At 42.3% G+C, this 24,145-nt stretch overlaps 9 protein-coding genes and 1 non-coding gene across 12 annotated transcripts; 6 read left to right on the top strand and 4 right to left on the bottom strand.

Moving 5' to 3' along the window:
* Positions 1 to 1,837: 1,837 nt before the first annotated feature.
* LOC117788692 lies at positions 1,838 to 3,669 on the top strand. Its single transcript, XM_034627525.1, has 4 exons — positions 1,838 to 2,118; positions 2,571 to 2,952; positions 3,014 to 3,150; positions 3,213 to 3,669. Exons 1-4 carry the CDS (start codon positions 1,993 to 1,995, stop codon positions 3,300 to 3,302), a joined length of 735 nt encoding a protein of 244 aa, XP_034483416.1. The 5' UTR covers positions 1,838 to 1,992; the 3' UTR covers positions 3,303 to 3,669.
* On the bottom strand, positions 2,170 to 2,438 carry LOC117789303. The gene has a single exon (XR_004617866.1). It is a non-coding gene; the product is annotated as a U11 spliceosomal RNA (small nuclear RNA).
* A 579-nt stretch (positions 3,670 to 4,248) lies between the features above and the next one.
* On the bottom strand, positions 4,249 to 5,957 carry LOC117787908 (gustatory and odorant receptor 63a). Its single transcript, XM_034626537.1, has 3 exons — positions 5,748 to 5,957; positions 5,526 to 5,675; positions 4,249 to 5,470 (listed from the first exon to the last, which is right to left on the bottom strand). The coding sequence occupies exons 1-3, from the start codon at positions 5,955 to 5,957 to the stop codon at positions 4,352 to 4,354; spliced, it is 1,479 nt and encodes a 492-aa protein (XP_034482428.1). The 3' UTR covers positions 4,249 to 4,351.
* Positions 5,958 to 7,127: 1,170 nt separating this feature from the next.
* Positions 7,128 to 8,068, top strand: LOC117787506. The gene is made up of 2 exons (XM_034626053.1): positions 7,128 to 7,337; positions 7,421 to 8,068. Exons 1-2 carry the CDS (start codon positions 7,314 to 7,316, stop codon positions 7,925 to 7,927), a joined length of 531 nt encoding a protein of 176 aa, XP_034481944.1. The 5' UTR covers positions 7,128 to 7,313; the 3' UTR covers positions 7,928 to 8,068.
* Positions 8,069 to 8,827: 759 nt separating this feature from the next.
* LOC117787505 lies at positions 8,828 to 9,642 on the bottom strand. The gene has a single exon (XM_034626052.1). It carries the CDS (start codon positions 9,640 to 9,642, stop codon positions 8,938 to 8,940), a length of 705 nt encoding a protein of 234 aa, XP_034481943.1. The 3' UTR covers positions 8,828 to 8,937.
* A 3,141-nt stretch (positions 9,643 to 12,783) lies between these two features.
* LOC117788832 (hsp90 co-chaperone Cdc37) lies at positions 12,784 to 14,495 on the top strand. The gene is made up of 4 exons (XM_034627719.1): positions 12,784 to 12,944; positions 13,005 to 13,208; positions 13,272 to 13,931; positions 14,006 to 14,495. Exons 1-4 carry the CDS (start codon positions 12,912 to 12,914, stop codon positions 14,282 to 14,284), a joined length of 1,176 nt encoding a protein of 391 aa, XP_034483610.1. The 5' UTR covers positions 12,784 to 12,911; the 3' UTR covers positions 14,285 to 14,495.
* Positions 14,496 to 14,523: 28 nt separating this feature from the next.
* LOC117788833 (dnaJ homolog subfamily B member 13) lies at positions 14,524 to 15,810 on the top strand. Its single transcript, XM_034627720.1, has 2 exons — positions 14,524 to 15,524; positions 15,578 to 15,810. Exons 1-2 carry the CDS (start codon positions 14,540 to 14,542, stop codon positions 15,691 to 15,693), a joined length of 1,101 nt encoding a protein of 366 aa, XP_034483611.1. The 5' UTR covers positions 14,524 to 14,539; the 3' UTR covers positions 15,694 to 15,810.
* A 113-nt stretch (positions 15,811 to 15,923) lies between these two features.
* Positions 15,924 to 19,089, top strand: LOC117788830 (patj homolog). 2 transcript variants are annotated; one of them, XM_034627715.1, is made up of 2 exons: positions 15,924 to 17,712; positions 17,772 to 19,089. In XM_034627715.1, the coding sequence occupies exons 1-2, from the start codon at positions 16,192 to 16,194 to the stop codon at positions 18,834 to 18,836; spliced, it is 2,586 nt and encodes an 861-aa protein (XP_034483606.1). In that variant the 5' UTR covers positions 15,924 to 16,191; the 3' UTR covers positions 18,837 to 19,089. The 2 variants fall into 2 exon arrangements, with proteins under 2 accessions (XP_034483606.1, XP_034483607.1); XM_034627716.1 differs by having other exon boundaries at positions 15,970 to 17,634.
* Positions 19,022 to 19,685, bottom strand: LOC117788836 (protein JTB). The gene has a single exon (XM_034627722.1). The coding sequence runs from the start codon at positions 19,633 to 19,635 to the stop codon at positions 19,171 to 19,173; it is 465 nt and encodes a 154-aa protein (XP_034483613.1). The 5' UTR covers positions 19,636 to 19,685; the 3' UTR covers positions 19,022 to 19,170.
* A 562-nt stretch (positions 19,686 to 20,247) lies between these two features.
* LOC117788831 (putative uncharacterized protein DDB_G0288537) lies at positions 20,248 to 23,754 on the top strand. 2 transcript variants are annotated; one of them, XM_034627718.1, is made up of 4 exons: positions 20,248 to 20,498; positions 20,771 to 20,905; positions 22,498 to 23,100; positions 23,208 to 23,754. In XM_034627718.1, the coding sequence occupies exons 1-4, from the start codon at positions 20,381 to 20,383 to the stop codon at positions 23,609 to 23,611; spliced, it is 1,260 nt and encodes a 419-aa protein (XP_034483609.1). In that variant the 5' UTR covers positions 20,248 to 20,380; the 3' UTR covers positions 23,612 to 23,754. The 2 variants fall into 2 exon arrangements, with proteins under 2 accessions (XP_034483609.1, XP_034483608.1); XM_034627717.1 differs by lacking the exons at positions 22,498 to 23,100; positions 23,208 to 23,754 and adding exons at positions 21,164 to 21,823; positions 21,887 to 22,416 and having other exon boundaries at positions 20,250 to 20,498.
* The last annotated feature ends 391 nt before the right edge of the window (positions 23,755 to 24,145 follow it).

Raw genomic sequence — 24,145 nt, 5'->3', positions numbered from 1 at the left:
TTGTTAACAACAGCGATTGCTTTTCGAATCGGCTCCCACTCGTCGAATGTTCAAGTTCTCTTTCTTTTCTTGTTTTTTAATCAAAGCCAAAGCTGTTTCCTCTGCCAGCTGCTGCTGCTGCAACTGTTGCAGCTCCTCCCCCGTGGCAATAACGCCACACATTTGTAATGTTGCTTCTGTTTCAGCCGTTTAAAGTGGCCGGATCGGCTGTGTTGTTGTGTTGAGTTGGCTCGTATACCGCGCTTAGAATCATTTTACAAGTTACTTTAAGGCAATCAATTTGTAGCCAAGTTGCGACTGCTGTTCCTGTTGCAGTTGTTCCTTGTGGCTGAAAGAAGGAAAGTAGGTGGGTTAGGGGGGTGAAAAACCAATCAAAAGAGCGTTGCGAACGCAAATTGAACGGCAAATGGCTGGAAGATGATATTTCAATACTTGAAGAGCGGCCTCGGTCGAGGCCATAAATTATGAACGGGCGACGCCTGCGCGTAGTTGCTTACTTTTTTGCAGTTATGATTATCGCGCCAACTTCAGCTCCAACTACAACATCAAGTCAGGCAAACTGAGGTAGAGGTTCAGGTTCATTTTCAGGTTGAGCTTAACGCATTCAGAACAGCGTTCGCTTGTTGTGTGCAAACAAATGTAAAAAATTTTTAATTGACTTTTGGATTTGCGCCACCGCCAGTTGCACTTTTTATGGCCACTCGCGTGCATGCAGCTTAAAAGTTAATAAAACACGCCCAATGATAACAAGCCGCAAACAACAATAGCAACAACAACAACAACTGCAACACAAAGCACAACAACAACAACAGCACTCGCATATTTTGCCCCTGAGGTCTTCATCATCTTCACGATGATGATGGTGCTGGCGGTGGTGGTGGAAACATTGTGAGTGCTCCGGCGCATCATCCTCGCCAGCTCGTAGAAAAACAATCAATTAAGCGTGCAAGTAGCTGACACAGGAGGAGCGCCAGTTGCCATTGGCAACAGTCAGTGGCACGACTCTGATTCCTGGCCAAGAGCAAGAGCGAAGAAACAAGCAACAACAACCATCGGGCAGCGCATTTTATGGCCTGCTTTGGCAAAATTTATGTTACATTTTTATAGTTCAGTGTAAATTGACTTTTAAAATGTAAAATTTATCATAGCAAAAGGGCCCGCAGCGGTAGGAACCACATTTTAATTGCTTTATTTCGGATATGCCGCCAACATCTGGCAACGCTGACGAGAAAAGCTTGCGTTTTAAGCTCACATTGTCGGCTCTGTGATAAACATCTGCGCAATTTAAAAGCTCAACATAAAAACAACCCCCAAAACTTAAAGAACCAATGCGCTTAAGGGTGAACGAAACTCAAATACACTTCATTTAATCTACGAATTTTAAATATAGTTATAGAATCTGTTCGACTTTTGGCTTATTACTACAAAATTATATATTTGTTGTAAATTCTTCAACAATGTGCAGTTGTTAAAAATAAATAAAAATCCTTAAGGTTAACGCTAAAAATTTTCTCCTTTCAATACACTGCCTCCTCAACTTAGATTAATACAATTATAAATGGCATATGGAGCAAAAAATGGATGATATAAAATATTGGGTATTTAATATTGGATCTGTACAAACAAGTTTAAATTAAAAATTCATTTTATATACAACAAATTTTATATAACGTATGCTTGCAGATAAACAGACAAAATGTTCTACATAGCTTGCATGTTCTTAAAGGGAAAAAGTTAATCCACATGCAAAACAAACACTCAAAAGCTCTTCAAGTATCAAAACAGACCTTGGGAATGCGGCCGCGAAAGCTTTTCCAAGTTTTATTTTTTTTAGTACGTGGGAGCTGCAAATGAAGCCCCAACCCTAAAGTTGTCATTGGCAATTGGATGACGAAACAATTGCGACGAGTCGAGTCGAAAAATTAAGCAACAAAACAAGAAAAATCTATAAATTGATTAAAAAGTATACACTCAAGGGAAAAACCCTGGAAAATGCTGCTGCCCACGGTCAGATCCGGTGGCAAGTGGAGTTGTCGCCACATCTGGGAAATGCTGATATCGCCCATATCACCGCGCAATCTGCGCACCACAGCACTTCTGACGAGCATCTACCAACTGGTAAGTAGCAATTTTCACTTATATAATGGGTTCCTCAATAGATTAACCAGGTGGGGCACAGCGCACGGACTTAAATTTGGCACGCAGACGAATCTGCAATCCAGCTTCAGCCATAGATTGTGCAGCCGCCAGCCCCGAATACAAAAATAACGCACTGGATATGCAAAGCCATACCCCACTGGGCGCGTTAGGACCCATCGAAGGCGGCAATTTAGCGCAACGCCCCCGCCCAACGAGGAGCGTAGGGATGAGCCAACGGCGCAATGCGTCTGCACTTAAGTTCCTATAGTCGGAACATGCCAAAGACGAGCGCCCTTTTTAAATAAGCGACAAAATCGAAGCGCATATTGCTCTGTTCAGTGCTAAAACCAGTTGAGAATTAGTAGCGCATTCGCTGCAAATTGTGCTACAGATCATTAGAGTTCTCTTCTAAACTACATTTTCATTTGCAGCTCATCGCGCATTCCATACTGTTTGTGGTCCTCTTGTGTCTGGCACATGCGGAGCAAATGCGTCATCTGCTGGATTTAGATATAATAGATCAGAAGGATAGTGGATTCTATAATATGTCACCCTTTCACAATGATATGCGACTCAAGACGGCGGCTCAGCTGGCGGATGCTACTGAAAATGCTCTCTATGTACTGGCTAGTATTGCGACTATCTATACACTGAGTACCATAGCTCTATTCTTCGGGGTATATAAGAATAAGCCGGGTCTTATTATACCATGGCTGGTAATTGAGTTTATGGGAGTAATTGCAGTTGGCGTTTTCATATTCATGCTGAAGGAAACGAAATTGCCAATGATATTTGGTGGACAGTGCCCGTATTGTAAGTATCTGTGTTTTTTATTTGAGGTTATGTTCAGACTTAAGATCGTTTGCTATTTCAGTTATAATCTGTTATTCATTGCTCTGCTTGGATGGAGTCAAATGGTATGTGATGCACAGTTTTTATCAGAGTCTACGCACAATGAACAAATTGCGAGAGATTGCTACGGTGGCCATTCCTTGCCCTGCCCCTGGATCTGTTAGTACCTATATTACTGTTTTTAAAGCCGGTCACTATAGCTTTAATTTTTTAATCAATAGATTCCCTATCAGTTCCGTCGTGAGCACATGTACTTGGGCAGCAACGGATATAAGCACATTCTTACCGAATCCCCGGATGGACAGTGTTAAACCCAGACAACGAATAAACTTTTTACAAATGGTCAATCCCCCTACCCCAACGCCCCAAACTTCCAGCATCAAGTGTCTTAAATTCAGTTTGTTTTTTATTTAAAATTTAAGTTTTGAAACGTGTGTGATATGGAATAACCACAGATAACTATTTTATATAGAGAACGGATCGAGAGGCAGATGTATTTGTACACATACAAAGAATATATTCTTACAGCAAATCAAAGATAAATCGAAAACTATCAAATATGTATTATGGATGCTATAGTGCTTAAACCTCCCCAAAATCTCTTAATCTTATCGTGTAGTGGTTGTTAAAAATGCAACTTGATTTTTATTTAACTTAAATAAATTTTAAAAATAAAAATAATTCTAAATATGTAAAATTATATAATTGACTTACACACGATTCGAGCACAGGATCTTCTGATCCACAGCTCGACTCGCTATGCCCTAAGCCACTTCAGCGAGCCCGTCGCAGACGGCAAAGTAACATTAAGTATATCTGTACATGTTTGCTGCTGTATAGCAATTTCATCATGCTGTATAGTCATCTCTTTTACTCTCAGGGCAATCGGCATGAACGCATTTACATGGCTATATTATTGTGTTTATGTTAACACTGATGGAATGTAACATAACAGTTTTGTGCATGTTAGTTAACACTGACACTAGGCGCGCAGTTTAAATTGTTATCCAAATTCTTAAGAATAATTATTAACTACCAAATTTCAATTATAAATTTGATTAGGTTAAGGGAAATTTCCTTAGGGTATGTTTCGCAACACCCGTCTACAAGGTGAGAAATAAGTTTTAATTTTGGTATAACATTAATTTTTAAAAATATATATATGTGTATTCCTTATCGAATTTTACAAAACTAAAAATAATAACATAAACGACTATATGTAATTGTTTTTTTATTTTGAAAAATTTATTTTAAGCAGTTCTAAGTATATTTAGTTGTTGTCTAATTGCTGTGCACTGTCTATTTGTATATTTGGTTTATATTCATAGCCTCATTAAATATAATGTTACCTTGATCCATTTTAGCCCTTGCGGCCCCGCCCAGATCGGCTAACTGCCGTCATCGTTGTTGTTGTAGTTGTTGGAGCAACGGTTGTTGTGCTTGTGGATCTTAACAAGGTCATGTCATTAGACAAACTGTCCATCAGCATATCGGCGACTGTACCATTTGAATTGCCATCCCCGTCGCCCTTGTCGGTTGGAATGCTAATCTGAAACTGCAGCAGCACTACCAAATAGGTGACCATTGTGGTAAGGAGACCCTTGAAGAGAGTACGGTTAACATCAAAGAATCCGCCACAATTGATATTCGATGGGTTCATTTCGGTGGCCCGCAAAAACATATTAATCTCTGTCTGGGCATCCGAATTCATCCAATTTAGTTCGACCATAAGAAGTTTCTTTTGGAAATTGGTGCGAACATTAACGGAGGCATAATGCGCCTGATCGCAAATATAGAATAGCAGTCCAATGTTCCACAGTGCCGTGATGGTCAGTCCAATATCCTTGATGCCAAAACCCTCCGACAGCTGCGACAATAGTCCATAAATTGAAAGAGTTATGATAAAGAACAAATAGAGACTCATGAACACAAAAGTGTAGCATAGTGCGTTGCCCGTGTCCCGGGTCAACTTGCTCAGGCGTAGCCACAATACACGATAGTCTGCCACCATGGCTGCGGGTCCAACGTGCTTCAATGCCTTCTGAAAGCGTTCGGCTAAAAGATGGGCTGTTGCGCTGATTCCTTCGCAAATGAGAAACCACCAGGCGCCCAGCATGGCCGTCAAATTGTCCAGTATACAGTAGGGCACCACTTGATTAAGATTTAAATCCGACATGGTTATATGAATGATAACCACCGACAGCACCGAAAATATGGGCAACAGTATTGCAATATAGACCCCCTTTTGGCGTAGATTCAGTGGTAAGCTGTGACCCGAGATCTGATAATAAAGCACCTCAAAGTCATCCCAATCGTTAAACAAACGTGCTATCTTCCTGGCCTCCCACCACAGTATGGGTATAATAATAATGGGTAGAATGTTGACCAGAAAGAGATACGCAATGACTGCCTCCTCGAAGGGTCCGCTTAGTGAACGCACGATATGAATGCGATTGTTGGCCACATATCCGACATAGAACTGCAGTAATCGGATGATTAATTGAGAGATCCCCATACCCATTATGATAACTTACCGACAGCAGCACGAAAAATACAACAGAATAGAGAAAAGCAGCTGAATGAAGCTCAAACTTGCAACGAGATGGACCACGGCGTACAATGGGCAGTACACCGACAATGCGCAGAAACCAATTAACCGGCGATATGTTGCGGTAAAAAATACTCTGGCAAAAAAAACCGCCCACAGAATACAAGTTATAAATGCAATGGATCATATCTTAATTTATTTTACTCACCGGAATAAAGTCATTATTATTGGAGCCCACTGTGCTCACGGAACTGCGTTTACCATTGGCAGGTGCTTGGTAACCACTGTCCAAACGTTCAGCCAATCCAATAGAATACTTCCGTACGCCGTGCAGATAGGCCTGCGCATTCCCACTGTTAATGGGCTTGGCATTCAGGAATACCATGTCCGGTTTTTTGCGTCTATAGTAGCTGGCCATTGTTAACGAACTGTGAATCCATTTTACTCCTTGCTAGCACCTTGGACCCAGACATTGGCATTAAAAATGCATTTATCCTCGCCCTTTGTTTGTTTCTCATTGTTTACATTGCAAGAACAACTTAAGTTTCCTGTTGATTTCGTTTGTTTGTCTTGTGCATGCATTAACCTTAACCGTGGCCCAATTTCAAATTGGTGTCAATAGCGCGCAATCGCCTAAGCCTTTCCAACATTGCCATTTCACAGCACTGTCACGGCATTCGAACCATGAGCTTTTTACTATCTGTAGTATGCTCAGTGATGGCAACTTTTTAGAGATAATAAAATGTTTCTAGTGGGAAAGCATCCGAATAATAAATGAATTTAAGTAGGGTCACTTCCTAGCTTTGGCTTTATTTATTTTTATTTTAAGCTTAATATCAATTAGCAAAATAAAAAAACATATTTAAAATAGTTCAATTTCCGGCTAAACCAAATTTAAGGTTTTTCTAGCGATCAATTCATAATTTTCTCTTTGTTTCAGTCAATTCTTAATATAATGTTTAGTCTTATTTGAAATATTATAATTTTTTTGCCCACTGCATTTAGTCGGCTATTGATGCTGATCAAGACTATATATACTTTATGGGGTTGGAGATACTTCCTTCACCCTGTCACATACATTGCAACGAACACAATATACACTTTTATTATTTATTAAGTAACGGGTATAAAAATCAGGACAAGGATTCGAACTAGGAAACAGGTAAGTCTGAGAAGAAATGTTCTGAGGAAAGAGAATTTCAAAATCTCATAGAAGCTCTGAAGCTTAGAAGTTGAAAAAGTAACTGAAAATATATAGTACGTATAATCGAAAGCGTTGAAGCTCAAGACGAATTATATTAATACTGGATATTGATGACAATGTGTACGATGACGTGCTTCTTTTGTTCCATTTTTATTTACACTTATTGCGAAAAGCATTAAAGCATCACCGCGTCATAGGCAGCATGACTACGACGATGATATGTACGGTGAGTATGACAAAGATGTATTTATAAATACAAAAAAAAAAGTTGCCTTAGTTAACTAATGCCAAAACACAGCCAAATGTATATTTAAAATAACCAGTTAACAGTAATTTTAAAATTTTGCTAGCAATCAAGCTATGTTTAGCGTAGTTGCCAACAGTGACCACAACACACAAAGCAAAAATAAGGCGGCATAGACATACGATAATATCGCACAATTATATCGAAAATGCATAACAACTTCTATAACTATAACATCGTTCAACAATATAAATCGAGATATATTAATATAACATCAACTACCCAAGAAGCCGGTAGTGTAGTTCAGAAATCGCAGCAACAGCATCATGGACGCGGAAGCGGAAAAAGAGGTGAGAGCTGAATCACTTAATGTGTTGTGTGCCATTTGCAATGAATTTTACAATGCAAACGATATAATTTTTTCCACACGTAGTTGTGGACATGTTGTCCAGGAACTGAAGTTGACAAGGGGAAACGCTTGCAAATCCAATGGGTACCCATCGATTTGAGTAACCCTAATGTTGATCTTGAAGGCGCCGTGAAATGTGGCACTGATCACGAGGGATATGAGACGTACGTGGCTCGAGCACATATACGCGGCGCTTGGCTCCCGTCTTACTTCGTGCCAGAAACAAACTGGCTCAATAATTGTCACACGGAAATAGAGTTGTTGATCCTAAGAGATTGTGAATTCGAATGGGTACATGCAGAAAATGGCGCAATCCCCACGAACGCCCTCAAAACTGGCTACGACGAACGTGGCGACTCGTTCTACACCGGGCGTGCTATATTTAAAAACCGTTTAGTGCTTGGAAAGATCAATCGATCTTGGGGGTGTCTATTAATTCCCAATAAAGAATTTAAGGTGAGGAAAACTCACTATGAAGTCCTTGTGGTGTGGCCAAAAGCACAGGCCGAACAGTGGGACATGTTCTTTTAAACTTCCTTTTTTATCAGTCGTACTTTTAAGCAATACACTTCTCAGTGCAAAGCTTTTAATTATATTTGACTCTATTTTCTGCATACTTGTATCTAAAGCGCAACCAGTAACCAAAATAAAAAAACAACTATTTTAACATCACTTTTTCTTTTATACATTTTTATAAATATAAAACTGTAACTCACTAAGAATTCTGCAGCCCAAACCATACTATATAGTATATACCTTAGCAAGCTTAAATTTCTATATATATAACTATGTCTTTGTGAGTCAGTCAATCACTGCGGACGGCAGTTCGCGTTAGTGACGAAAGCATCACAAAGGATGCGAAAGGCGGCTAACAATATATACAGCTAAGTTGGAAAATTTGATACGACTGTCCGATCAGATCGAGTTATATACAGATCGAAAGGTTTAGTCCTAACTTACAAAATGGCATACAAAAACTTTTTCTAACCAACCTGGGTCATGAGATACGGTGGTGTAAGTGGGAAGGGAAAAATTTAAATGATTGCAACTAATGGGGCTGTTGGGGCCCTTTGGTAAAATTTTGTATTTTTTAAACTGTGAGCAAAAAGGGTGAGCTTCTTTGTACATAAAAATTACTTTTTGTGCAGTGCACAATGCCAATTTTCGCTTTTATTTTTATTTAAAATTTTTAGATTGAACTGAATTTTGTTCGTCACAAAATTGGATATCAGACATTTTGGGGCTAGAAATTGCTTTCGTCACTAGACTTTTACCTCGTGTAGAGGTTTTTTCTGTGGGTTTTTATATTATTTTTATCAAAAATAAAAAATGTTTTGGCATATGAATGTTTTTTTTAAACTTTGAAAGCCAACGAATGTCAAATTCGACATTAGAGAATTGCTCATACATAAATAAATGAAAAAATTTATGTTAATTGATATCATTTTTTATTTTAACTGATGTTGCCGCTGTGGATACAAGTGTAGAGTTTAGTTTAAAAGTACAACAGATACAAGAGGCAGTATGAAATTTAAATTTGATTATCTTTCGGGCTGTTCGTTGGGTTTAACCACAAGAACTTCATACCGACGAAACTTCAGTTCAACGTGTCTATTGGGAATGAATAGACACCTCCAGGATGGATGGATCTTTCCGATCACTGTACGGTTTTCATATATAACACGCCCGGTGTACAACGATTCGCCACTTTCGGTATGTCCAGTTTTGAGGGCGTTCGAGGGGACGTGGCCATATTCTGCATGTACCCATTCGAGTTCACAATCTGTACTGATCAACAACTCAACCTCCGTGAGACGATTATTTCTCCCATCCCAGGGTGCGTGTACAGCTCTTGTTTCTGGCACGAAGTTAGACGGGATCATATTGTCGCCTAGAGGGGCTCGTGCCACATACGTATCGAATCCCTGGTGATCAGTGCCACATTTCACGGCATCTTTAAGGTCACCATAAGCCAAAGGAAAACTTAAATCGATCGGTAACCATTGGATTTGTAAGCTTTCCACCTCCTCAACTTCAGTTCGATCAGCGAAACTCAAGTAAATGCGATTCACACGCTGCCTGTGACAAATAGTATGACATTGTGGACAAGTTTGAGAGCCGCTGAGCCAAAGGAAAAGACATTCTTTATGGAAAACATGTCCACAGTTACTTGTTGAACAAATTATATGATTTGAATTGTACGACTCATTGCAAATGGAACACAACACATTAAGTGACTCATCCATGTTGCCGTTGCTCTTATTGTGAAATCTGATATAACATATACGATGTTAGAGCTGTACCAATTCATTCAAATTAAGATCTATTGAACTAATCCCTATAGTACAAAACGAACTAAATCCCTGATTGCAGCTCATTTAGTTCAGTGACTAGAATTCCAAAAGAGTTCGTTCCAGAGACGCACACGGTTGATAGATATATTTCAAAAAAAGGATTTATTAATAAAAAATTAAAAAATATTTCATATGGCAATATGCTATAAAATAAATGTGAACTTGCATTGTAGGTATTCCTGAATGCGATTCTGAAGTTTCGTTACGGATTTGATTTCGCCGATCAGCTGCTCCATACGGAATGTGTAGGGCTGCCAGCAAATCAAAAAAATTATACGGAAAGTGCGGTAGCCCTCAGTGATTTCACGTAATCAGGTCTGAGGCTGATTTCGTTTTGATAACTAAAATAACTACATTTTTAATGCAGAATAAATACTATGGATGCCCCAAAAGGATATGACAGCTAAGAAAAAACTGTGAGAATTTAAGTTAAATCACAAAAATAGGTTAAATAGACGAAATGGAGCTGATAATGAGTAAAATTGCAGCTTACGCATTATACACAAAAAGTATTATTCTAATTATACTATACTGCAACTTATCTATTAATAAAAAGTCTAAGATAAATAGTTTTCACACTTTCATTTGGCAATTTGTGTTTTCCCGTCATTTTTTTAAATTCTCGAAATCAAAATCAAATCAGTGTGCAAAAAGGGTAGTTCCTGAAACTGATTCATATAATATTGATATATCGATAGCTATTTTTTGGAAATTTTTTTTTATGACGAATAAACAAATTTATATAATAAGACATTTTATAAGTGCCGTCTTATCTTACACTGAAATATTATTCTCAGCATTATTATTCATAGCTATATTTAGACTGTACAATGCTCAGTAAGAAGTCTGATTGTCCGACTCACAAAGACACAGTTATATACATACATAGAAATTTAAGCTTGCTACGGTATATAGTATGGTTTGGGCTGCAGAATTCTTAGTGAGTCACAGTTTTATATTTATAAAAATAGATTAAAGAAAAAGTGATGTTAAAATAGTTGTTTTTTTATTTTGGTTACTGGTTGCGCTTTAAATTCTAGTATGCAGAAAACAGAGTCAAATATAATTAAAAGCATTGCACTGAGAAGTGTATTGTTTAAAAGTACGACTGATAAAAAAGGAAGTTTACAATTCAATTTTGATTAACGTTCGGACTGTTTTTTGGCTTAACCATAAGGACTTCATAGTGAAATATCCTGAGCTCAACTTCTTTATTGGGAATAAATAGACACCCCCACGATGGATGGATCTTTCCAAGCACTATACGGTTTTCAAATATAGCACGCCCGGTGTATAACGATTCGCCACGTTCGGTGTAGCCAGATTCGAGGGCGTTCGAGGGGACGTCGCCATCTTCTGCATGTACCCATTCAAGCTCACAATCTGTTAGGATCAACAACTCTATTTCCGTGAGACAATTATTGAGCCAGTTGTAGGGTGCGTGTGCAGCTTTTATTTCTGGCACGAAGTTAGACGGGATCCAAGCGCCGCGTAGATGTGCTCGAGCCACGTACGTCTCGTATCCTTCGTGATCAGTGCCACATTTCACGGCACCTTCAAGATCAACATTAGGGCCACTCAAATCGATGGGTATCCATTGGATTTGCAAGCGTTCCACCTCCTCAACTTCAGTTCGTTCAGCGAAATTTAAGTAAATGCGACTCACACTCTGCTGATGACAAGTAGTACGACACTATGGACAAGTTCGCGAACCATCGATCCAACGGAGAATACATTCTTTATGGAAAACATGTCCACAACTACGTGTGGAATAAATTATATCGTTTGCATTGTAAAATTTATTGCAAATGGCACACAATACATTAAGTGATTCAGCTTTCAATTTAGTTTCCGCTTCCGCGTCCATGATGCTGTTGCTTCTAATGCTATTTCTGAGCTACTACTACTAATTTTCAATATAATTGTGGCGTTCCGGCGTTCTGCTGCACATACACAGTATAAACCCAGCCTCCTATACAGTGAGCATAGGATTTGTCTCTGCCGGCGTTCTTCTGCACATACACAGTATAAACTCATTTCGTGTGCTTCGGCATGTGCTTCGGCTTCGCGCTCTCTTTTGTCTCAGAAAAACGTCTCTCTCGCAGACAACTTAGGGGTTTTTCTCACTCATGCAAATACAATTCCCACTGTCAATGTATGTGTTTGGGCACCGCTGATCTACAGCGCCAACATCAAATAAAATAAAAAACGATGTCGAATTTGACATTCGTTGGCATTCAAAGTTTAAAAAAAAACATTCAAATGCAAAAACATTTTTTATCTTTACAAAATACAATACTTACAGCTTTTGATGAGCTCTGTATTGGTGCTAAGGCTGGCAAGGCTGGTGCAAGGCATTTGCATGATACAAAAGAAAAAGTCGTTATTACAGGGAACAGTGGAATCACTGATTTCAACGAAACTAGGTGTTTTGCGACTAATAGATGATTATGTTTAGTAAGACGACGTTAGTTTTAGGCTGAAGTCTAACTGCGCGCGAAAAGCGATTCGAGTCGTGAAGCGATGATTTTTGATGGTAGAGTAAAAGCTTTGAGCGAAGAGAATTGCAATGTTCAGTTGAAGTTATTAGTCGAAAATTTGAGCGCGCTGGACAATAAAAAACAGTTGTTCCCGCTTCTATTACAAATGCAGAAAATATCTAGTTAAAGCTTAACATGACATAGCACACAACATAAAATTTATGCTCAGAGCATATAAAAATTAAAACAAACGGATGTTTTAGCTAAGAAAGTAACAACAATTTGAATATTTTGAAAATAAGCTATTAAAGATCAGAATTTTGCGATAAAGCCGGTTTCACGCATCTCTCCCTCAATATTTCTAGCCAGAGCTAGCTATAAAATAAGCTAAGTGGACAACACTGAGTATGCTGGGCACTGTTAATGTTATCGAACATTTACATTTTTGCGTTTATTTACTTTGAGGCTATTATAATTTTGTTTAAAGATTGTTTAGTTTATTGTTGTGTTTTAATTGATAAGTAACGTTTGTGTATTTTGCCAGCTACAAATAATTACTATAAATATCGCGTTCGAGCTTATCAACAAATTATCGATATTTGTGTTATTGGTTCATCACAATATTTCTAGAATTTCCAAGAAAAAAAGCTGAATAAAACAAAAAATAGCAAATCAGCCAAAATGGTCGACTACAGCAAATGGAAAAATATTGAAGTAAGTAAATTGTGAAGAAGCTAAAAAAATTCAAATGACCACGCCCTGAGATTCCTACAGATTTCGGATGATGAGGATGAAGTACACCCAAACATTGATACGCCTTCTCTGTTTCGCTGGCGGCACCAGGCGCGAGTTGAACGCATGGCCGAATCAGAAAAGGAAAAGGAGGACATCAAGACGAAGCGCCAGAGTTTCCAAGCTCGTTTGATGGACGTCAAAGAGCGTATAAGCAAAAAAGAGGGCGACGAAGAAGCGCTTAAGGTAAGTCGGAAGTGAGTGCAACAAGCTGTTATCAGTGTGTGACGAATCCGTCCGTTATTACAGAAAGAATTGGAAAAGATTGAAAACGAGGGCAAAGAGCTCGATCGACAGGAGAATGAAATGATCAAGAAGGAAAAGAAGACGCCATGGAATGTAGACACAATCAGCAAACCGGGATTCGAAAAGACTGTTATCAACAAGAAGGCAGGCCGCAAACCAGAAGAAAATCTGACCGAAGAGGAGCGTGAACAGCACTTGAAACAGTTCGTCAAGGATAACGAGAAGCTATGCAAGGAATACGGCATGCTGCGCAAGTATGACGACTCCAAGCGATTTCTACAGAAGAACTTGCATTTAGTCTGTGAAGAGACCGCCAATTATTTGGTGATTTGGTCCATCAATTTGGAGATGGAAGAGAAGCACGACTTGATGGCTCATGTGGCCCATCAATGCATTTGTATGCAGTATATGCTGGAGCTGGCCAAGCAGCTCGATGTCGATCCTCGCGCCTGCGTCAGTTCATTCTTCCAGAAAATTGAGCATTGCGGCGTTGAATATCGCCAGCAGTTCGAGAGTGAAATTGAAGGCTTCAAGGGACGCATTCAGAAGCGAGCACAAGAGAAGATACAGGAAGCCATGGCACAAGCCGAGGAGGAGGAGAGACAGGAGAATATGGGACCCGGTGGCTTACATCCCGCTGATGTGTTTGAAACCCTGCCAGATGTGAGTTTGACTGCACAACATATAGTAATAACAAAACTATATTAATCTCATCTAAATTTTGTTATTACTTGCAGGAACTTAAGGCTTGCTTTGAGTCCCGTGACATTGAGCTGCTGCAAAAGACCATTGCCAAAATGCCAGTGGATCAAGCCAAGTATCATATGAAACGCTGCGTAGACTCTGGTCTCTGGGTGCCAAATGAAGGCGAGAATCCCTTGGACACAGATGAGACAGAGGCAAAGGGCGATGATGCTGATAAACCGGAAGAAACTACCTCAGAGAGTCCCAAAAAAGGTGAATCCTCAAAGGAGGAGCCCATTTATGCTGGCGTTAGCACTGAAGACGTTGATTGATTGTTCGCTGATTGAATGCAAATTAAATGATATGCTTAAACTATAAGTTTTACTTTAACTATATATTCATCCGTTGACAATTGTATCCAGCCATCATCCAAGCATTTCGCATTTCATAGTTCAGTTCAGTTTGTATATAATTTGTGTCAACTTAACCAAATTCTCAGTACACTGAGCTTGAAATTACAATAAAAATCAAGCTATCAACGTATATACTCCGATAATCAAATTGTTTATTTAGTTACTTATTGGAAAATGAACCGACCAGAGTTGGATTATTATGCGGTGCTGGATGTGGCACGCAATGCCAGCAAGGAACAGATTACCTTGGCTTATCGCCGATTGGCAGTGCGTCTCTGTCCGCATCGGGACAAGAAGTATGAGCAGGACTTTGTGCCCCTCGCCCAGGAGGGCAAGCTGACGCACCTGTCGCCGATGGGGGAGGCTAAGCAGTGGGCGTATATCAACATGGCATTCGATGTGCTGGGCAACGATCTGTACCGTGCCATCTATGATCGCTTTGGCGAGGCGGGTCTCTTTGAGGGCGTGATGCTGCCCAACGGATACTTTCCGCCGTATCAGTATCATGGGGATCACATGAAGATCTACGAGGAGATCTTTGCCAGCTATTCGCCCTATGCCAATATCATCGATGCTGTTACCAATCCTCCAAGTCTGTATGCCACCAGAGAACATGGTATTGGTGTGCGGCACAAGGATGCCAATACAGAGCGGATTATTCACTTGTCCCTGGAGGAGATACGCACGGGATGTGTGAAGCTGATGCATGTGTGGCGTCAGGAAATTGTCGACATCAAGGAGTCACGGCTGGAGAAGCGCAAGCACACCCTCAAGCTTAACATACAGCCGGGCACCACGGCCGGAACGCGTTTCTGTTTCAAGGAGGAGGGCGATCGTTATCCCACTACCATTCCAGGAGATATTATATTCATAGTGGCGGACAAACCGCATCCACAATTCGAGCGTCGCAATATGCATGATCTGGTTTATCGACATAGCATTACTCTTTCCCAGGCATTCACTGGTTTCATCTTTTTCGTCAGCACTCTGGACAAGCGCCAGTTAAAGATCGTCATCACGGATGTTGTCTGTCCCGGATATCAGAAGATTGTGCCGCTAGAAGGTTTGCCGAAGTGTCGCAATTTGGATGCAGTGACTTCCATTAAGCATGCTAACAAGAGAGTTGAAGAGTTTGGCGATCTTATTATTGAGTTTAATTGTAATTTGTTGCTAATACTGACTGAATTCCTAATAATCTCGGTTTATTTGCAGACATTTTCCCAAAATATCTAACCACTGAAATGAAGACTATGACCCGACAATTCTTTAATGAATTCCACAAAAAGGAACTCGAATTGGAGGCGGAGGAACAAAAACACATGTCCTAAATGTGTTTAATTTTATTTGTTGTGTAAATAAAAATTATTTGTGGTGCTAAAATATTTAATTTTTTCGCTGGTTTTGCTCGCATTCTGTGTGAACAGCGTACCAGTCTTAAGATATCGTATCGTTCATTGGATAATTATCGATACATCGATATGGTGTTTATTCTGTCGGAACAAATAAAAAATTACAGAATAATAAAAAAAAATACAACGAACAACAAAAAGACAACAATTAAAAAGAATTTAAGCATCTGATTAAACACGAAAACCGAATTTTTGCTGCAGCAAATGCAATTGCCTTGAGCTTTGTGCAGAAGTGTAAGAGAAAAGCGATAACAACAATTGCGAATATCAAACAAAAGTGAATTTGGGCTGCATAATTGAATTACTGACTGACACACCTGACAACCGCAATCCGCCCCCGCCCCCCGGAAATACCAACGATACGCATCAGTGCAAGTGCAGGTGGATTTCGATTTGGAAGCTGGCTAGCTGACCGAGATGCACCTGAGCGCCGATATATCCAGTGCCCTGCAGCAAATCGAGGCTGTGAAAAAGGGCATTGATGAATCGGAGGATGCAAAGCTGCAGATGCAAACGGCGGAGAGTTTGAATACGATTTTGGGTATATTGACAGATCCCGTGTTTCGCACCATTGCCCATGTGCAGGAGTCGCTGTTCGAGCTGGGCATTCAGCTGGGCCAGCATCCGTCCATGTTGCCCAATGACTTTGACATCGATGTCTCCGGCAATCTGGTGCTCAGCCTCAATGGTGGCGATGTCATGTACGACTCCTCGGCGCCCGCCAGTCCGGACAAGTCAACCTCAACCGGAGAGGTGGAAGCGCGTCCACAGAGTCAGAACTCCAAGACGGCCGCCAATGCTGACTTATATGCTACGGACTACGCCCAAATCCAGGCCATTGAACTGGTCAACGATGGCACTGGACTGGGCTTTGGTATTATTGGAGCACGCAATTCGGGTGTCATTGTCAAGACCATACTGCCAGGAGGAGTTGCAGATCGGGATGGCCGCCTGCGCTCTGGTGATCACATCCTGCAGATTGGCGATGTTAATCTGCATGAGATGGTGTCCGAGCAGGTGGCCGCCGTGCTGCGTCAGTCGGGCACACATGTGCGGCTTGTGGTGGTGCGTCCCATCGAGCAGACCATGCCAACACCACAGTATGCCTTGGAGCCGGGCAGCGCCGTTGTGCCCACCCGTGTTCTTGTCGATCCTGCCGAGCTGGAGCGCTATCTAATCTCAATTGGTTATCCGGAGATCTTTGGCGAAAGCTCGACGGCGTCTACGCCGCAAACAACGACGGAGGATGATCGTTTTGTGTATCGCGGCGAGACATCGATGCTTATAGATCCAAGCATTGATCTGGAGGAGCTGTTGGCTCTGCCCGAGACGGAGAAACTGCAGGTGGAGCTTAAAAAGGATGCCAATGGCTTGGGCATCACCATTGCCGGCTATGTGTGCGAAAAGGAGGAACTGTCGGGCATCTTTGTGAAGAGCGTCTCTCCGGGATCAGCTGCGGATCTAAGCGGACGCATTCGCGTCAACGACCGCATTATCGAAGTAGATGGCCAGTCCCTGCAGGGCTATTCCAATCATCAAGCGGTCGAGTTGCTTAAGAAGTCCGGCCAAGTGGTTAATCTGAGACTGGAGCGCTATTTACGTGGTCCCAAATACGAGCAACTGCAGCAGGCCATCGCAGCCAATGCGAATGAGAAGCTGCCCTCCAGTGCACCAGGCACACCTGCTCGAGCCCCCTTGCCCACACCCATTGCCGTATCCGTGGCCAGCACCTCGTCCACCACCCGGGAGCTGGAGGATGAGACTCTACCCGCGCCGGAGGCCTTCATGATGACCACACCGCCATCCAGCTCCTTGGCTACCACGACGACTTTGAGCAGCTTTGGCGCTGGAAAACAACTGGTGGGTATGCGAGATTCCCTTGAAGGTACCACTAAGATAGTGCCCACGGATGTGGTGCAACTGGCGGATAAACAGGAGGTGGGTCACCTTCCTCATCTTGCAATCTTTATCCATGGTAAACATCTCTCCCTTTACAGACCGCTGTGCATGCCAAGAACGCAAGCCTTATTACTCGTCACAAGTACTACACGGATCCGGAACTCAGCGAGGAGATTGAGACGGAAATCATCCGCAAGTGGCAAAAGATTGTTGGCCCTGACATGGAGGTGATTGTGGCGCAGATCAAGAAATTCGCTGTTGGCGGATTGGGCATCTCGTTGGAGGGCACCGTGGATGTCGAGGGTGGACGAGAAGTGCGTCCTCATCATTATATACGCTCCATACTGCCCGATGGCCCCGTTGGCGTCAATGGTGTCCTGCGCTCCGGCGATGAGCTCCTGGAAGTCAATGGCGAACGTCTGCTGGGCATGAATCATTTGGAAGTGGTGGCCATTTTGAAGGAACTGCCATTGGATGTGCGCATGGTGTGCGGAAGAGGCAAGGCCACTTCCCTGCTGCCCTTCTCCGACGACACACTCAAGAAGCTGAGCAATAACTTTGAGAATCTGCTGCCAGCAACAGATCGCCTGGTTAAGGCCAAGTCCGATGGTAGCCTGGCCACAGCTGGTTCCGTTGCCGATGCGGATTCTGTGGCCGTCGCGGCCTCCTCGTTCAACAAGCTGAAATCTCGCTCGCTGGAGCCACTCACTGGACTGGCCATGTGGTCATCGCAGCCACAGATCATTGAGCTGCTAAAGGGCGATCGAGGCTTAGGATTCTCCATACTGGATTACCAGGATCCATTGGACTCGAATGATACACTGATTGTTATACGCTCCCTGGTGCCGGGTGGCGTTGCCCAGCTGGACGGAAGACTTATTCCGGGTGATCGTTTGCTCTTTGTGAACTCAATCAATCTGGAGAACGCTTCGCTGGATCAGGCAGTGCAGGCATTGAAAGGCGCGCCCAAGGGAGTGGTCCGCATTGGGGTGGCCAAACCGCTGCCCATGACGGATAACTCGCTGAAGGCGTGCAGTAATGCCAGCACCACCAGCGAGGAGACGCTGGATGCCCAGCAATCACCGCCAGCACTGCCCACCGCAGCGCCTCCAACTGCGGTCAAAGGCGCCGAGCCGGATTTGATACCCGACTGGCGGAAATAGACGACGTAGGGATTGGCTCCCTCCAGATATTATTATTATTATTATACTTGTATGTTATGCGTATGTAGTAGCACCAAATGTGTTGACCAGAGCCGCTTTACGGACTCGTCTCGCCTCTATTCCGGAAACTGTAAACCGGACAGCTGCATTCCGAATATATCGCAATATTTTCATTCCCTTTAGTCTTAGTGTTAGAATGTGTATGAATTTAATGTACTTAAAGCTAAATAAATTATGCAATTCGTTTACAAAAGTTAAAAGTATATGTACACAGTGATGTTGAGATGAGTATCCTTGACATGGCCAATCATCACCAGATCCAGCAGATCCTGGACTACTGCACCCGATTCAGCTGCCGTTCAATACGCATATAGTTGCGTCTGGAGAGGACGCGATCCCGTGCATAGCTCACCAAATAGCTGAGCACGCCCAGCACGAAGGCGAGCACCTCAAACTTGATGAAATTCCGCTGATCTATGTACGCCACACGATCACAGCTTTTGGTCACAATCTCACCGCTCTTGCAGCGGAGCAGCTCCTTGTAGTGCGTGTGGATGCAGACGCCCAGACTGCGACTGACGATGTCGTAGTCGGAGCAGGGATGACACTCCTCAATAACCGTGTACGGTTCGTGTCTCCAGCACGTCGAATTATTCTCAATCACAAACTGTTGGCCTCGACGACGCGTCGTGCCGCCCTCCGCCGCATAGCGAGATTCGACAATGAGCACAAGAATGGTTACCAGGGTCAGGGCAGCCAGGCCCAACACCATGTGATGCCTTTGGCAGTTCTCGAGCATTATTAATTGCAATTAACTAATCCGAAATTAAAGTCGTGTTTCTTTTTGTCTATGATTTAACAGCTGATAAAGCCAGGGCTGCCACCCTACGAAATTTCCCGATCTGGCCACTTGTTCTAATTGGGACTGCCACCCTACAGAGTTTCCCGATCTGGCAACTTGTTCTAATTTAATAAAATAAAAAATTCAGTTGCAACTTTGAAAATTTGACTAAATTGAAATTTTCCTTATTTTTGAAGCTAGAATTTTGAAAACTTTTGTAGAATTTTTGTTGGAATTTTCTCGATTTTATGATATACTTTTTTTAGAATTTAATTTTTAACTTCTCTTACCTTAGGTTGACGAGTTTCAAACCTTCATTAAAATTTATACATATTTTTTTCGAATTTCGAATTTTAAATTTTCATCAAAATGTTAATTAATTTCAAAGTTATTGCATTTTAAAATTTGCATCAACTAAAATTCAAAATTTCGTTCGATACCGACAACTTACAAGTATCGATATCACTATCGATAAGTCACCAATTTATCGAAATACGAAAATTGTACTCGGTATCGATGTACTTGTGTTTTCGTTGTGCATAGCATCGATGCCCAATCATCGATACTCGGGCTGTTTACGAACAAGTAAAACATGCAAATGGCAAGCAAGGGACAGAGACCAAAACAATTACGAAGATAGCCGCAAAGAGAAACGTGGAAAATTTATGAAAAACTGTGAAAACTGTGTGGTGGCGCATTGAAAATGGTGCTGCGATCGGGAATTATAATTCCATTTCAATTTCGCGATACAAAGAAGCTGCTCATGATTGGCGTGCCCGAGGAGAATCGAAATTTAAACATATGGGACTTGAAGAATGTTGGTAAGCTCTTGTTGATGGACAGAGGCAGGTGCAGAGGTGCTGGGGCAATGGAAGCAGCGTGCCTGCCTCTCAGTCGGAGGCCCAGGGCAGGTCGTTAAACTTAATTGCCTTTTAGAATGTGTGTATAAAGAGCAACACCCCAATAAACATTTGTACAAAACTGCAGAATAGAAAATACATAAATACTGAATTGGACATTGGAATTGAACGAATATTTGAACTTGTGTGTTGTTTCTTTTTCTGTTTTTTATTGCTTTCAAATTTGATTGCAGTGCGCGCTGCATTTGGAATCTACAATTTCGAGTTTCGCAACAAAAAAATTGGCTTCAACATACCCGATGAACTGCTGCTGCATTATTTGGCCCAACGTCACGACCTCACAAATTTCGTTATAGAAATCAGCCAAGGTAATTAAATAGAACATACCAATTTGTAAGTTAGCCGCGTTATACACTAGCGTTTAAGCCCTATTAACCAGTTGGAGACAAACATATACTTACCTATGTATGTGTGCCAATGAACTATTTATATGTATGAATGCACATACATATATATTTATATAGATCTGTGTATATAGACGCGGCAACCGTAAACTGTGCTTTGCTTGTAAGTCTCTGCCAATTGCCTTGTAATAAAACCCACATTGAAAATGCTTCCTTTTGCAGCCCTAGACGATGGCCATGCCAAGGAGCTGCTCTCCTATGAGCCTTCCTGCTCGATGGCTGCACTCAAACAGCAGCAGCAGCAGCAACAACAACAGCAGCAGCAACACCATCATCCACATCCGCACCAGCATCAGCACCAGGTGCCACTGCCACAGCGTTCGAATGAGAGTGCCAGTCACGCCCACGACTATGTGGCTGGCACTGCAGGTGCTGCAGTTTTGCCCGGCTCACAGCCCAATTCACCGGCCCTGGGCGTGTGCAATGAACCCGTGGATTCGCCGTTGGAGCATGCAAACAATTCCAACTCGGATCATGTGGATGCAGCGCAGAAGCTGCGGCTCGCACAAAATTATGCGGAACGCACGCCGGAATCGCTAACACAATCCATAGACCCGATGGACATAATACCCAAAGCAGAGTCGGAATCTGAGGTGGAGCGGGCGGCACGTGCGGCACGTTATCAGGCACGGGAACAGCAGCAGCGACAGCAACAGGAGCAGCAACATGCCCAGGCACTGCAACAAGAAGCACAGGCACTGCAGCACGTGCTGCCCAGCCAGCAATTCTTTACCAACTATGCGCACAGTCTGCCGACGATGACTGCACCAAATACTTCCCAACAGCCGCCCTATACGCCCGGTCTGATGAGTCGCTTTAGAAGTAAGTATATGGAGATATATAAACCAATGATTAAGCTAATTTATGCACTTTATTATATTGCAGAACGTGGCGAACGCATGTCCAAGGATCAAAAGGAGCTCTATGTCAAATTCTTTGAGGATAATCCCTGTATGCTGTCGAACCACCGTCGCCACGATGGACTCACCGAACCACTGTGGGCCAAGTTAGCACATATGCTAAACAGTGTGCCTCAGGGAGCTGTGAAGAATGTGGAGGATTGGAAGCAAACGTTTGACGCCTGGCGCTATCGCATTTTTATGTACACACGCTACAACTCCAAGTTGAGCATGTCGGAGACGAATGATCCCAAGAACTTTAAACCGCTGACAGCCACCGATCAGAAAGCCTATGCCATGTGGACCAGTCACAAGCACATTGCACCGCCGGACTATGAGAAAATGGATATGTTTGTGCCGCTGGACGAGAGCACAACGGCGACCAACAGTTATGACTATTAAGCCAACTCCGGTCGAGACCAGTGCAAATGTTAAATGATGTTCAATTCGATGATGATGTGTACTTTAACTAATACTAAGCGCTAAATACATTATGTTTAAGCAACAAAAATCAAATAAGATGTTTCTATCAATGTCTAGATGTAAGTTCAATTCGCTTTTGTTCGTTGTGACTAACCGACCTCTTATTCTTTTTAGTGTACGATGTCGCCTTGGACAGCTATGTGTTGCATCCGCAGTGTCGCTGTGGAGCCGAGAAACTGCTCAACGAATCGCCCACGCCGGAGGAACCTACAAATTTGTGCCAGACAAATAATGTTATAGATGCCGCTCCCTCGACGTCAACAATTGCGATGCCCAGCTGCGATGATGATGAGCAGGAGAGCATGAAGTACCGCATTGACAAGACCAGCAGCGGTGCAGCTTCAGCTGAACTGGGGATGCCCGCATATGAACCATGCTCACCCAAAATGGACTATGATACACAGGACGAGTTGCCGGATTCGCCGCACTCGCAGCAACAGCTGCAGCAGGTGGCATCGGTGCCATTGTCCTTGCCACCGCCACCCACTCATCATCAGCATCTTCATCAGCATGAGGAGGAGCAGCAGCAACTGTTGCAGGAACGCATACAGCATGAGTTCTTGCTACAGCAGCAACATCAGCATCAGCACTTACAACAGCAACAGCATTTGGCACTACTGCAGCAACAGGAGCAACAGCAGCAGCAACAACAGCAACAACACCAGCAACAAGGAGTCAACATGGCCATTGCCACAACGGGCACAAACAACATTCGACGTAAGTAGAGATTGGAGAAGACAACGCTGAATTGTATGCTATGGTATTTTGAAAATCCTTAGATTTTTAATTGAATTTCATTAATTTACCTTGTATAACTCCCACAGAACGCAAGGAGCGAATGTCCAAACGTCAAAAGGAGCTTTATGTGCACTTTCTGCAGCAACATCAGTTTATCAACGATCACAGACGCAACGATCCTGTGCTGGATCCCTACTGGCTAAAGCTGGCAAATCTGTTGAATGCTGTGCCACAAGGTGCCGTGAAACATGTGACCGAATGGAAGCAAACCTTTGACAATTGGCGCTATCGGATCTTTCTTTATGCACGCTACAACTCCAAACTGCAGGACGAAGAAGCGCAAAATCCACGTAACTTTAAGCCGCTGACACGCACCGACAAACAGGCGTACAACATGTGGATACGAAATCCGGATACAGCGCCGCCAGATCTGGACAAAATGCGTAATGTGTTTTGCAATATGGAGGAGAGCACAACGCATCAGGACTAGAAGACCGTCAAACTGGAGGAGTCGCTATCGCAAATTGCCATTGTCGTAGTTTATAAGAATTGGTTTTTTTCATTTTTATTTGTTTTTTTTCGTGTTAAATGTGTGTGTTTTTTGTATAGCTAAAAATGTATTTTTCCTTTTCTTTGTTATGCTAATACATAAATAAGTATACAAATTTATTGACAAGACGTGAATGATTGCAGTTATTGATATTGCGAGGTGTAAGCTTAAGAGCCACTCCTATTGCAGATCATATTTTTAAGATTCCTTCGTTAAAGAACCTTGAACCTTAAGACTTAAGATCTATGTCATATTTCTTATTGTTAAAGTTGAAGTTGACAAACTCCTTTCGATTCCATTGACTGCATTGACTAAATGAACTTGCTTGTTTCACACATACATATGTTTGCACTTCCCTATCTGAGAAACATGTATCAAGATCTAGACACCTACGTCTGGGTCTCTTATGCGTTGATTAATTTGCTGCCCCCGGGGCGATCAGCATGGAATCTGCGGGTACTTGTCGCACGAGCT

This window comes from Drosophila innubila, assembly GCF_004354385.1.
Source record: "Drosophila innubila isolate TH190305 chromosome 3L unlocalized genomic scaffold, UK_Dinn_1.0 0_D_3L, whole genome shotgun sequence".
Lineage (NCBI taxonomy): Eukaryota > Metazoa > Arthropoda > Insecta > Diptera > Drosophilidae > Drosophila > Drosophila innubila.
This window is presented reverse-complemented; position numbering and strand designations above follow the sequence as displayed.

What these genes read in the sequence shown, in the direction of transcription:
- LOC117787505 (XM_034626052.1), bottom strand. Translation starts at nt 9,642, where the DNA reads ATGGATGAGTCACTTAATGTGTTGTGTTCCATTTGCAATGAGTCGTAC.
- LOC117788833 (XM_034627720.1), top strand. Translation starts at nt 14,540, where the DNA reads ATGAACCGACCAGAGTTGGATTATTATGCGGTGCTGGATGTGGCACGC. An exon ending in TCTTATTATTGAGTTTAATT is followed by an intron (nt 15,525 to 15,577) that starts GTAATTTGTTGC and finishes GTTTATTTGCAG; the next exon opens with ACATTTTCCCAAAATATCTA.
- LOC117788692 (XM_034627525.1), top strand. Translation starts at nt 1,993, where the DNA reads ATGCTGCTGCCCACGGTCAGATCCGGTGGCAAGTGGAGTTGTCGCCAC. An exon ending in TGACGAGCATCTACCAACTG is followed by an intron (nt 2,119 to 2,570) that starts GTAAGTAGCAAT and finishes TTTCATTTGCAG; the next exon opens with CTCATCGCGCATTCCATACT. An exon ending in CTTGCCCTGCCCCTGGATCT is followed by an intron (nt 3,151 to 3,212) that starts GTTAGTACCTAT and finishes TTTAATCAATAG; the next exon opens with ATTCCCTATCAGTTCCGTCG.
- LOC117788832 (XM_034627719.1), top strand. Translation starts at nt 12,912, where the DNA reads ATGGTCGACTACAGCAAATGGAAAAATATTGAA. An exon ending in GCAAATGGAAAAATATTGAA is followed by an intron (nt 12,945 to 13,004) that starts GTAAGTAAATTG and finishes AGATTCCTACAG; the next exon opens with ATTTCGGATGATGAGGATGA. An exon ending in TGTTTGAAACCCTGCCAGAT is followed by an intron (nt 13,932 to 14,005) that starts GTGAGTTTGACT and finishes TATTACTTGCAG; the next exon opens with GAACTTAAGGCTTGCTTTGA.
- LOC117787908 (XM_034626537.1), bottom strand. Translation starts at nt 5,957, where the DNA reads ATGGCCAGCTACTATAGACGCAAAAAACCGGACATGGTATTCCTGAAT. An exon ending in ATAATAATGACTTTATTCCG is followed by an intron (nt 5,676 to 5,747) that starts GTGAGTAAAATA and finishes TTTTTTTGCCAG; the next exon opens with AGTATTTTTTACCGCAACAT. An exon ending in TATTTTTCGTGCTGCTGTCG is followed by an intron (nt 5,471 to 5,525) that starts GTAAGTTATCAT and finishes CGATTACTGCAG; the next exon opens with TTCTATGTCGGATATGTGGC.
- LOC117788831 (XM_034627717.1), top strand. Translation starts at nt 20,381, where the DNA reads ATGGTGCTGCGATCGGGAATTATAATTCCATTTCAATTTCGCGATACA. An exon ending in ATGGGACTTGAAGAATGTTG is followed by an intron (nt 20,499 to 20,770) that starts GTAAGCTCTTGT and finishes ATTTGATTGCAG; the next exon opens with TGCGCGCTGCATTTGGAATC. An exon ending in CGTTATAGAAATCAGCCAAG is followed by an intron (nt 20,906 to 21,163) that starts GTAATTAAATAG and finishes TTCCTTTTGCAG; the next exon opens with CCCTAGACGATGGCCATGCC.
- LOC117787506 (XM_034626053.1), top strand. Translation starts at nt 7,314, where the DNA reads ATGGACGCGGAAGCGGAAAAAGAG. An exon ending in ACGCGGAAGCGGAAAAAGAG is followed by an intron (nt 7,338 to 7,420) that starts GTGAGAGCTGAA and finishes TTCCACACGTAG; the next exon opens with TTGTGGACATGTTGTCCAGG.
- LOC117788836 (XM_034627722.1), bottom strand. Translation starts at nt 19,635, where the DNA reads ATGCTCGAGAACTGCCAAAGGCATCACATGGTGTTGGGCCTGGCTGCC.
- LOC117788830 (XM_034627715.1), top strand. Translation starts at nt 16,192, where the DNA reads ATGCACCTGAGCGCCGATATATCCAGTGCCCTGCAGCAAATCGAGGCT. An exon ending in AACTGGCGGATAAACAGGAG is followed by an intron (nt 17,713 to 17,771) that starts GTGGGTCACCTT and finishes CTCCCTTTACAG; the next exon opens with ACCGCTGTGCATGCCAAGAA.